Source organism: Gouania willdenowi, chromosome 17 (genome assembly GCF_900634775.1).
Source record: "Gouania willdenowi chromosome 17, fGouWil2.1, whole genome shotgun sequence".
Taxonomy (NCBI): Eukaryota; Metazoa; Chordata; class Actinopteri; order Blenniiformes; family Gobiesocidae; genus Gouania; species Gouania willdenowi.
In genome coordinates this window covers 192,909-205,857 of record NC_041060.1, presented here as the reverse complement: position 1 = coordinate 205,857, position 12,949 = coordinate 192,909, and the positions used below count along the sequence as shown (strand labels likewise).

The 12,949-nt window shown below is 37.4% G+C and overlaps 1 protein-coding gene across 1 annotated transcript in view; it reads right to left on the bottom strand.

Annotated features, from left to right (window-relative positions):
• Nucleotides 1-12,157, bottom strand: part of LOC114479295 (rap guanine nucleotide exchange factor 4-like) — a 42,094-nt gene extending 29,937 nt beyond the window's left edge. Inside the window, exon 1 of the mRNA XM_028472899.1 lies at nucleotides 11,864-12,157. Within this exon, the coding sequence (XP_028328700.1) occupies nucleotides 11,864-11,931 (68 nt within the window). The 5' untranslated portion in view covers nucleotides 11,932-12,157. The remainder of the gene's footprint in view (nucleotides 1-11,863) is intronic.
• Between the last annotated feature and the right edge of the window lie 792 nt (nucleotides 12,158-12,949).

Sequence of the window (12,949 nt, the reverse complement as noted above, 5' to 3'; positions counted from 1 at the left end):
AGAAAAAATAGTAATAATAATAATAATCCATCATTTTTACGTAGGGCTTTTTTGAGCGCTAAAAGAAAATTAAGGAAGTTTGTCCAAAAGTTCAAAAAGGACAAATCCAAAGCTGCGAAGAGGACATGCATCCCACAGCAGATACCACACCAGAAGGATGATGAGCACCACGAGGAAGAAATATTCAGTCAGGACATTATCTCGTTTCCAGACTTGTCAAGCATATCTCAGACTCAGAGTTTGGTTGGAGTAGGACCATCACAAATCAAAAGACTTGTACCTGGGCAACTATACCATCTTTTCCTTCATCTTCCACTGGTTCAAACCCAACTCTATCTTCAGCATACGTGAATGACTCTGTCCTTGAAGCCCTGGAATATTCTTGTCATCACCCTGAAGCCATGAAAACAACATTCCACCGCAATTCAGCTGTCCTGAGCAGCAGCAAGGAGTTCACAAGCAAGTACAAAGAAGAGGAACTGCTCGGTGAAGGTGGATATTCACAGGTTTACGCTGGAGAATGTCGGTCCACTTCTACACCTGTGGCTATAAAACATATCCCCAAGAAAGACGTGCGGTTTGCGCGAGTGAACTGTCAGGGTAATGTTTATCATGAGATCTTGGAGGTGTTCCTCATGGAGCAGGCGGCCGGTCGTCTCTGCGATGGCAGCTTTGAAAACCCCGCCGTGATTGGCCTCATGGACACCTTTGAGCTGGAGACTGAGGTGATTATCGTCATGGAACGACCCCCGGACACAGTGGACGGGCATGATTACATGTTTAAAGTAAAACATGTGCCAGAGGACCAGGTCAAGATCATCTTTAAACAGATCATCAACGCCGCATTGCTAATGCACAAAAATGGCGTCTTCCACCGGGACTTGAAGCTGGAAAACCTCCTGGTTGATAGGAACAAAGGAACTCCTGAGATCCGAGTCATCGACTTCGGCTGTGGGGATTTTGTGGAAAACGAGCCCTTCAGGGAATTCAATGGAACTCCAGACTTTGCACCACCAGAAGTTTGTCGTGATGAAACTTACAGGGCCGAGGCTACGACGGTATGGCAAATCGGAGTCATGCTGTATATGATCTGTACCAGAGACAGTTTCGAAACATTGAAGTACATGGAACAAGACAACAAGGTGCTGGGAAATGTATCGAAGAAATGCAATGACTTCTTGAGCCGGTGTCTGGCCTTTTACCCAAGTCAACGTCCAACCTTAGAGGATCTACTTTTACATCCCTGGCTGGAGTTAACTGGCCCCCACTCAAATGACCCTGTCCTTGAAGTGCAGGAATATTCTTGTCATCAGCCTGAAGCCATGAAAACAACATTCCACCGCAATTCAGTTGTCCTGAGCAGCAGAAAAGAGTTCACAAGCAGGTACAAAGAAGAGGAACTGCTCGGTGAAGGTGGATTTTCACAGGTTTACGCTGGAGAATGTCGGTCCACTTCTACACCTGTGGCCATTAAACATATCCAAAAGGAAGACGTGCAGTTTGTGAAAGTAAACTGTCAGGGTAATGTTTACAAAGAGATCTTGGAGGTGTTCCTCATGGAGCAGGCGGCCGGTCGTCTCTGCGACGGCAGCTTTAAAAACCCGGCCGTGATTGGCCTCATGGACACCTTTGAGCTGGAGACGGAGGTGATTATCGTCATGGAACGACTGCCGGACACAGTGGACATGTTCGATTACTTACTTGAAGTACGTGTACCAGAGGATCAGGCCAAGATCATCATCAAACAGATCATCAACGCCGCATTGCTAATGCACAAAAATGGCGTCTTCCACCGGGACTTGAAGCTGAATAACATCCTGGTTAAAAGGAACAAAGGAACTCCTGAGATCCGAGTCATCGACTTTGGCTGTGGGGATTTCGTAGAAAACGAGCCCTTCGGTAAGTTCGATGGAGCTCCAGCATTTGCGCCACCAGAACATATTTGTGGGGAAACTTACATGGCCGAGGCTACGACGGTATGGCAAATCGGAGTCATGCTGTATATGATCATTACCAACGCTGGTTTCGATACATCTATGTTTATGATAGAAATGATAGAAGGCGACCTGGTGTTGGACTATGTATCGAATCAATGCAATGACTTTTTGAACCAGTGTCTGGCCTTGGACCCAAACCAACGTCCAACCATAGAGGATCTTCTTCTGCATCCCTGGCTGGAGTGAACTGGCCCCCACGAACCTAAAAGTTGTTGACAACATGGCAGACACTGCGGGTCCTTCGTAGACTCATTAGTCTGTTGTTTGTACTGATTCACAGAGAAAACAAGCGACTGGAACAGAGAACGAGCAAACACTGCACTCAGTGCGCGCTTGTCTGGATATAAAGCAGTGGATTGAGCGGTTGTTGTTCCAATCTGCTCCTCCCTCCTCGACAAAATCGGCGTCCACCGTCAGCCGGGAGTGTGCATGCATTCAGCGTTCAGCAAAGGAGGAATAAAGTTCTTCTAATAAAGTTCTTCAATGCTTTTTATCCTCATGTATCATTTTATTCTATCCTACCTGTGTCTAACTTAGTGATTTACAACTGACAGCAAGTCTATCCCTCCATGTTAAAGTGTATTTCACATATTAAAGCACATGTATCCAGTGTTGTATCATACATCATGTAGAACATACTGTAATAAATAACAACACTGCTTAATTTGAGCTACTTTACTCTCATTCTTTAAGTAACAGGAGGTGCTGAACATTTCAAGCTGTTTTTTGGATTTCATCAGTTCATGTTTTGATACTGTAGCAAAAATGAAGCAGAAAGCGGCTGTCGGCCTCATTTTATCATCAATTTACCAATTATGTTACTAATGGTTTTTGCATTATTGTATATGTTACACACATTGTGGTTGGTGTGAATCTGGAGATGTTCTATATATTTAATTAGTCATAAGTATTTAAATGAAAAAGAATACTTGATGAGTCAAACCACCACTAGAAGGTATTTTAAATGTTTTTGTAGCAAAGTTACAGTGTTCACTTCAGTCTTCAAGGTGCAGCTATTTCAGTTCAGTTATTTACTTGTTTGTTTCTGTAAAACCTTCTATCAAAATAAGACAAAATGTCAAAAGTAATTTTGCTCATGTTTTCTAATTTATGTAAAGTGTCTTTGTCAGTATTAGGAATGTAACGGTGTGAAAATTTCACACCACGGTTATAGTGACCAAAATGATCACGGTTATTGGTATACTGCGGTATTTCTAAAATGTCTTCAAAATGTTCAAAAAACAGTGATAAATTGAAGTAATTTCACCAAAATGTATATTTAAATAGATTTGTTTTATATTAAAGTCTTAACAATAACAACTTGAACAAAACACTGCAAAGTCAACATTAAAAATGGTGCAAAATAAGCATTAAATACAGTAAATAAAAAAGACTAATCAAAACTATAACATTAACAATAGTCACAGCAAAAATGTATCAAAAATGCAACATTAACAACCACAAAAAATTGTTTTTTATAAAAACAGTTCAAAATAAACATAGTAAAAATAAAAATAAATTAAAAAAAATCTTAAAACTGCAACAATGCAATAATGACCATAGTAAAAATATATAAATAAATAAATAAATAAATAAATAAATAAATAAATAAATAAATAAATAAATAATCCAAATCCAAAAAGCACAGGTGTAATGTCACATTAAGTAAACTTGAACAAACCCACGTTTACCACAACTCTGGTTAATAAGTTAGTACAAAGTAAACCTAATTAAAAACAAACCTGAAGCTGAAGAAACCCTAAACGTTAACGTTTGTTGACGTGTGTGTGTGTGTGTGTGTGTGTGTGTGTGTGTGTGTGTTGATTGCATGATTTCCTGTCTTCTTAGTCGTGAGCTGCAGAAACATGACTCGTCTCTTTTGAATGTAATCAAACAGCTCCAAACCAAATCAAGTGCTGATGTTCCAGGGTTTAAAACCTCCCACCGTGCTTTCAAACTGGGAATTATTTTCATACAACATACAAAACACTATTTTAAATAATTGACTCTTCGATATGTGGTGACACACTTGTGTCTTGACTGAATTCAATGTGATAAAAGTGTGTCTGTAGTTTAAAAATCCACAGTTTCCTTTGCTTTTTATGGATTCACCTCTTTATTGCATATTTTGTTACCATTGTGTAAATTTCTCTGTTATTTTTGTGTCTTTTTAGTCGTCTTCCCTGTTGTTGTTTTTGGTTAATTTTGTGTATTTGTGCGGGGGGACACTCTACTGTAAAAACATCAACTTAAATTCACAGATATGCTATAAATCAGTCATTTGCTGGTTTTCTTTCTGTTTTAATTACAGAGGCTTTCTCCAGGTCTCACACACACACACACACACACATGCACGTCACACTTGGGCAGACCTGAGAACACAATGGTTCAGTGTGATATCTAAAACATCCCACTGAAGTGTTAAAACAACTGAAAAGCTGCAAACGCTGCTATTATTCGTGCATTCATTCACATATAATCACTCGTTGCTACTACTAACTCAGCACTGTGAGCGTGCACGTGAGCGTGCATGTGAGTGTGCACGTTCATAGAAACTAGCAGAAATACTACAAAGCACGAGAAAGCGTTTACCCCCTCCTTTCCATCAGAATAATTCACTTCCTTTTATTATGTCTTCACTAAACACGTTTCTAATCTCCTTTTTTTTCCCTCAAATCTCACCTGTTTTACTCGATAGGGTGAAAATGAAAAGCTGTTGTTGAACTCTCTCTGCTTTGAGCCCACCCAATTCCCCTCATCTCTATTACTGGCACAGATTGGCCTTCCATGCATGACTCTACACCATTTTCAAAGCCAACCCACATTTTTCTGCTATGCACGGCTGGATGACAGCAGGAGCGCCCCCATTTGCAGTGCTGACAGCTCCCTTTCTGTCCCAGAGCTGTGCATTGTGCTGAGTACCTGAGATTCAAACCTGCACACTAACTAACAGGCTGCACCACACATCACAGATTCTATTCTCTGTACGTCTACAGAAGCAATGATTTCTCTTTTTAAACAGTCTTTGCTCATGTAGCTGTTAATGTACTACGCTTTATATAAAGGTTCTGCAACAGTCGCCACGGTTACATTATGTTTTTTAATTTGTAATTTAGTATTTGGAAATAAATCATTCAGAATTAAAGTCTTCTGCTTCATGTTAACATGGAAATAGTAATTCAGAATTGAGGTTTACATGGAAAACAGATTTATTGGTCTTTATTTAATTACTCTTTAGTTGTGAGGGTTGGGAAGGTTCTGATTGGACAGGAGGAGAATGTGACGGAAATTCTACCGGAAAAAAACACAAAACAAACCTTTTCTTTTCGAAGAAAGAACTGTTTTCACCTTTATTTTGAAAGTAGGTTTGAAGCAGTAACTTGACAATAACACACGGTTTCACTTTGGTCAGCTGAGTAGGAGAAGGAGATAGAAGACGTACTTTGGCCAATCAAAACCAGCGATTAATGCAACAGCTGTTCTACCTCCGTCTACAGGACGTTGAGTGGAAGGAGAACTTTCGGACGACTTTCGTGAAGCTCCGTGTCCTGGTGCAGGGCTTCATGTCCCCTGATAAAGCCTGTTTAATTTTAACTTTTGTTGTTGGTTTTTTTAAACCATACTACTGATGTCTTTATAAAATATTCTTATTACATTACAACATTTGTCACCAAATCCCATAAACCTCAAGGTTTCTGTAATAAAGCAGTGTTTCAAGTTAAAATGAAATTATTATATGTCTAAAATCAATCTAGTGTGAAAATGTATTTTATAAAAACAGACTGACATTCACTTATTATTATATTTGCTAAATACCTGTTTTGTTTAAACTAATAAGTCATGTTTATGTCTCCATCCATCCACGTCTTATTAAATAAATAGTCTCAGCTGGAGTCCGGGCGGCCATCTTGGATTATCTCGTCACCAGCACGTAATTGCGACAGGACGAGCATGTGCAGAACGACCGGAATTAATTTAAAAACATAATGTCCAATATGAATAAAGAATATTATGATTGCATTGTTCACAGAGCACAGACTAAAATGTAATTAAGCTATATTCATAGTTACAGTTAGCACTGACCGTGCTAGCCACAACATGTTTAGCATTCACGTGCTACCCAAAGTGTTTTCCATCTGTTTTTATTAAAATTAATGCCTACGAAGCCCAGCAACGTCTTCTCCTCTGGTTCTCCTGTTTTTTGTGTTGTGGTGTGTGCATCAGTATTATGGGTGTACCAGGAACTTGTAAAGTGAGAAAGGTTCCACGCTGTTTGGAGTGAATTTACAAGTTAAAGTCCCAGCCCTAGCGTAATATATTGTCCCAAAATATGCATGTATGCATTTCCGTGTCATGTTGGGGGCTGATTTTAAAATAAAAAAAGAGAAAGAGAGAATAAAAAGTGTTATATTGTTTTTTGTGTCTCGTTTCCCAGAGATATAAAGAGTACTGATTTATCTACTCAAGTAGAAGTACTGTTACTTAATTACAATTATACTCAAGTACCAGTACAAGTAAGTCCTACATAAAATACTCAAATACAAGTAAAAGTAGCTCAATTAAATAGTACACAAAGTACTTTCCCCCCACACATTGATTGTTGGTAATAAATCTTGGTACGGGTCCCTTACATACAGTAAACATCTGATGTAGAAACTTAAAAAGAAAGAAAACAAATCTTAAACAATTAGAACTTCATTTATTTTTCACAAAGGTATCTGTAGAAAATAAAAGGTTTGAAAAAATGTGCAATTAAATAAAATAACACCAATGAATGAATGCATAGCTAAATGTATGAACTCTAAAACAGAGCCATGTGGGTAACAACATAATAGGTAAAAACCACAACCTGAACCAAAGGAAGTGGTTTTGATCAGAAATGGATTATGTTCAATGTACCTTCATAAACTGTTCATGTTTATTAAGAAACCATGAAATATTTTACTTCTTTTAAAACATACAAGTAAAATGACTGATTCAGAAATATACAAGTACCCATAAAAGGAACTTAATCATATCGTGAGTACTTTCACCTCTGCCATTTCAGAACGTGAAATGTTTTTTAATCATACAGTAACAGAACATGATGCAGAGTTGAACATGTAAACTCCCACACATTAGAATCAGAGACACTGCAGGGTTGAGTGGGTCACACCAGCTGAACCCTTCACCTGTTGGTTTACAGTAAAACTGATCGGCCCCTCCTTCAACCCTTTGTGCGTCGTCTCCCACCTGTCCAGAGGAATGTTCCTCCCCCCGTTGGTGTGAGACCAATGTGACCTTTCATCAAACTCTACGTTTACGCTCTGTGTTTGCTTCCCCTCCCCCGTCACGTTAGCACATACTGTATATCAGCTTTTACACATAAATCATATTAATACAGGCCCACGAGGTTGATTCCACAGAGAATATGAAGACATCATATGGTTCAGCAGATTGTTTATAGATACACCCATCAGAGGAGAAAAAACTCTGTTTTCTAACAAATTAATTATAGGTTAATCAATCAAAATGTCAGCAGATTGAAAGATTATTATAATGGAGATTATATTCATAAAAACCTTCATAAACACGAGCACTAAGAAAGCAACAACCTCCAGCAAACACAGCTATGTGTGTTTGATCAGAGGGTCACATGATCAACATTCATGTCAGCATTAGAATAATGAGTGATCTGAGCATTAATACAGGAAAGAACAAAACGTTTTTATTGCAATTCTGTGTATGTTTGTTGTTGTGCAAATCTGTAGTCGTTTTGTGTATTTTTCCTGTAAAATATATGTTTTTTGGAGTAATTTTGTGTTTTGTTTTGCTTGTTTGTTAGTACTATGGGTTTTCTTGTATTTTTGCATACTTTAGTAAAGTTTAGTTGTCATTTTCTGTCATTTTGAGTTATTTTGTGTATTACTGTTGTTGTTTTGTTCATTTTCGTAGTAGTTTTGTGTGTTTTTTATCTTGTCTTTTACTGCATTTTCCAACAATGTTGTAATTCTTTGTATTTTTTTAATGTATTTTTGCTTTTGTTTTGTGTATTTTTCTGTCATTTTCAACATTTGCTTTGGGGGCCGCATAAAATTAGACTGAGGGCTGAATGTGGCCATACAGTAGGTCTACACGTATAGACATTGGGAACCACCATTTTTTTAGAGAAATCGTAATAAAATGTGCAATCTGGATCTGATCTGGATGAAACTCAGTAGAATAATAGAAAAACCAACCCAAAACAACTGAGTCAAATTTCATAAAGATCAGTCAATTATTAATCAAGATATTAATTTTTGAAATTTCACCAATAATGAAAGACAGAGGTTTTTTTAATTTTCAAAATGATCCAGAATCAGTACAGTATATTTTTTTCAATCACCTCCAAAAAATATGGGAATATTCAATGGCATGACGTATATCGTTCTATGAAATTTTGTCAAAATTATTTAAGTGCTTTTGACGTAATACTCCAAAGTGAAAATATCATTAACCACTGCTGAAATGAGATACTATCCCCCGATTTTAATGATCGCAGACACTCATTAACTTTTATAAATGCTGACTTTAGGACATGAACATGTGACTGAAAATACAAATTTGTTTTTAACGAGAAGAGTCACATCAGGACTCAGGGCAGCATTCATGATTGATTCAATGCCACATTCATATTTTTCCTTTAACATCATTAGGTTGTCTTCTATTCTGAAATAAAGGACATGCTACATTGCATCTGGACCACTGCTGTTATATGTATGTGATGATTAAGGACCACCCAATGGACGGCTCAAGGCTACGAGAACAAAACAAATCAGTTCCTATTCCACATACTTCACTCTAACAGCCATAAATGTCTTTGGACAGATAAATTAGCCTTAACCTCCGTCTTTCCTCGCTTCCCCACCCCCTTTCTCCTCACATCAACAGTTACTGCAGATGGGAACGCACACAAAACAATTGATTGAATAAAGAGCTTAAGAGCACCGAGCGCTCCACAATGTTCGTTCATCTTTTATCGACATTCATTCACTCACTGTGGATGTATAGAAAGCATTTAGTTCCATTCTACAGTAAAGTACACTTATTTTTAGTGCAAAGCAATCTCTAAAACATGTGCGTACGCCTATTTCTTTGGAAATGTAGAAAAAAAGCCACAACTGTTTATAAATAAAATACAAGTCCAAGTCATTTTATTTTATAACCTCCTGAAAAGTCCAAATTATTACTCTGGAATGTTTCGACTTTCACATGCAAGGATGGGAATAAGTAATTAGTTAGAGCTGTAACTGATTTATGCACTTTCCTCTTGTAACAGACATGCTCACCATGAAACCCATATGAAAAAATGTAAAAAAGATTGATACTAGGGATTCACCAAAATGAAAATTCTTGACGAAAACCAAACACGGAAAATGAGAAAACCACTTTTGTTCTCACAATATCCTCTTTCGGTCGTATTTTTTCATGAGAAAAGTGTTTACGCCAAAAACCGAAATCCTGGCCATTCGAAATGGGCCAAACACTGGTCTAAGGGTGCGTTCACACTGACGGAACCTAGAGCGGTTAAAACGCTCTAGGATTCGTTTGGTCAGATAGTCCGCCTCGTTTGGGCCGTTTGAACATGTAAAGTCTAGAACAGATCAAACTTTGATCAAAATTCTAGAGCCATTGTTTCTGCCTGTCTCTGAGCGTTACTAATTGAAGTCTAGACGCTGTGAACACAAGCGTGCTCGGAGCGGACTAAAGTATGGGAGATGACGTAGAACGCCCAGTATTGTGGGTGATCAGGAGAACCTGTGTTGACACAAACCAGGGCTTTAAAACCACCAAAAGCACAACAACTTGTTGATGTTCCACAGTTAAATGTTGGTAAAGAACAAACGAAGAATGAAGAAGTTTCTGTGCACTTTACAGTTCTGACTTTGACCCATAGATGAGAACCTCTGGGTTTCTGTTTCTCTGCCTAGAGAAGTGGTGAGCTCATGGAACTGTTTACAGTAACTGTGTACAGTAACTGGTTAGCTCATGGAACTGTTTACAGTAACTGTGTACAGTAACTGGTTAGCTCATGGAACTGTACCAGAGGCTGTTTGGAGCGGATCAGGAGTTGCGTTCTGAACGTGAACCAAACCAAACCAAGGTGATGAAATAAATCAGCTGTTAGTTCGGTACTAAACCACTCACTCTTAGTCACAGTAGAACCAGCAGCATGGGTTAGACTTAGTGTTGTTCTCAAGACAACACTATTCCAGACATTTCTTAGCATTTGACTTAAAAATATTATTAGTGTTACATTAGACGTGAAACAATAAAGAAATGCTGAGTCTTCTAAGCAGGTTTGGAGCGTCCGTATACCTGCAGCGAAGTCTCGCGTGATGAGATTTCACGGCAGTTACGAGTCTCCAAAACAACCTTCAATTGAAACGCGTTCAAAGTGCAGTTATTCTCTGTTGACATTTAGAAATATCGTTTTCATTTTGCACAAATCTATAATGAAAACCCAGCGAGTGACGAGGTTGAACAGTTAAAGAACATTATCTCTCTTTAATTTATGTTTTCTTTTAATACATTTGACAGACAAAAACAAGACGTCTGCAACTCTTTCAAAACACAACATGAAAATATCTCAAATCTTGGAAAAATTTGATCAACTGAATTCTTGCAAAAAATAAATTATATATATATATATTATTGTATGTATTAAAAAGTCACCAATAAGTCCAGAATTATTTTAAATATGTGAAAATAAGATGCGTAAAGTAAGTGTTCAGAGGTATTTTTGACAAGAAATAAGACGGAGTGATGTGTGACTTTTTACACATCAAGCATTGGAAAAGATTTCCAATCAGTGAGCTAATGCTAATGCTAACGCTAAATATTTGATTATTATCACATTAATGAAGTTGAAGATTACCAGATTAGCGCCGGTCAGTGTGAGAACACACCAATGGAGTCGAGTTACTACAACACTAGAATTACTTTTATAGTAATAGTTTCATTAGAGAACAATGACTATGCAGAATATTGTGTTTTTGTCCAAAACAGGTCTCTCATTAAAATGACACCTCATTGTCTTTCAATGTGCCTCTAGCTGTATAAATAAAGGTTTTTAATCAATAAAACACTAAATATTAAGACACAATCCCATATTCATCATGAATCACAGTCTTTTTGCTTTTAAATCCAATCAACAACAAAAAATAGATAATAAAACACGTTACGTGTGATGAGAAAAGAAGATGGTAGCTTCAAGTTGCTAATGGTAACCTGTGAGGATGTGTCAGAGGGGTGTGTATGGTGTGTAATGTGTGGGCGTGTGAGCTGTGGGGTGCATACCTCATATATATATATATATATATATATATATATATATATATGTATGTATTTCCACTTAATTGGGAGATTTTCAATAAGCAAATGACTTTAGCTTCTCATCTACAAATGTTAGTAATAATAATAATAATAACAATAACAAAATGTTAGGTTTTTTCTTCATCAATGCAGTGCAATCACATCAGTAGCTACATAAACGCTAAAAATGATTTATTATTTTATCATACACGCGCACACAGACAGACATGAGCCATGTGCGTCTGATTCAGTCACAGATCAATGAACCAATGCAGTGAACCAACAACGCCTCATTGACTGAACACATCCTATAATAAATATGTTTTAAATGACACAGAGGGCGTGTCTAATAATGCATTGTTTACTGTAATATCAGTAAAACACAGCCCGACGGTAACGGATGTTATTCATCGTTCTTCATTTCTTGCACATTCACGCTGCACCGGTTCACAGTAGTCACACGGTGAATGAACAGGATAATAATAATATTAATAATAATATTAATAATAAGGAGATGTGTTGTGTTCTCATACCTTTTATCCAGACAACAAACCCATTCCGCCAGCGGAGATAAACCGGGGGATGTGTGAACCACGACCATGTTCTACCCGGTGTCGGTGATGCTGAGAGCGGGAGGAGGATCACAGCAGTCGGTGGTCGTGAGGTTTCCTCCCCGCCCCTTTGCATCCAGCTGCTACATCCAACCTGGCTGATGCCTCATCCAACCAGGCTGCTGCTGCTACATCCAACCAGGCTGCTGCTGCTACATCCAACCAGGCTGATGCCTCATCCAACCAGGCTGCTGCTGCTACATCCAACCAGGCTGATGCTGCTGCATCCAACCAGGCTGATGCTGCTACATCCAACCAGGCTGCTGCTGCTGCATCCAACCAGGCTGATGCCTCATCCAACCAGGCTGCTGATGCAGATTCATCATGTTATGCAGTTGAAAAACCATTTGATATAGTATCTGGTAATTATGAGATAGTATTCGATAATTAAGAATTGGTATCTCACAATTATGATTTTTTTAAATGATTTTATAATTCCTCATTGATCTTTGTTTTTTTTTTTTTGGCTGAAATGTAAGAAAACTATGGAAGCTCATTCCCGCCAGTAAAAAAAAAAAAAAAACTAGGAAAAGTACAATAATAAAAATATTAAGTCATAATTATCAGATAAGTCGTAATTAGTCTCACAATTATGAAATACTAATATCTAATTATGAGGTAGTCATATAATTATGACTTTGTATCTCATAATTATAATAATACTGGTAGTCAGATAATTCTGCCTTAGTATTTCATAATTATAAGATAGTATATCATAATTATAATAATAGTGTCTGATAATTATGCCTTAGTATGTCATAATTATGATTTGTTATGTTTTTTATTTAAAAAAATATGAAAACCCATTCCCGCCAGGAAAAAAAACTAGAAAAAGTTAAATAATAATAAAAGGTTCTTACTAGACTTTATATCTCATAATTATGAGATCGTATCAGATAATTGCGCCTTAGCATCTCATAATTATGATTTGTTATGTTGTTTTTTTGTGGGTTTTTACTGGTGGAAAAGTACAGAAGTTCATTCCCACCAGTAAAAATAAAAAAACTA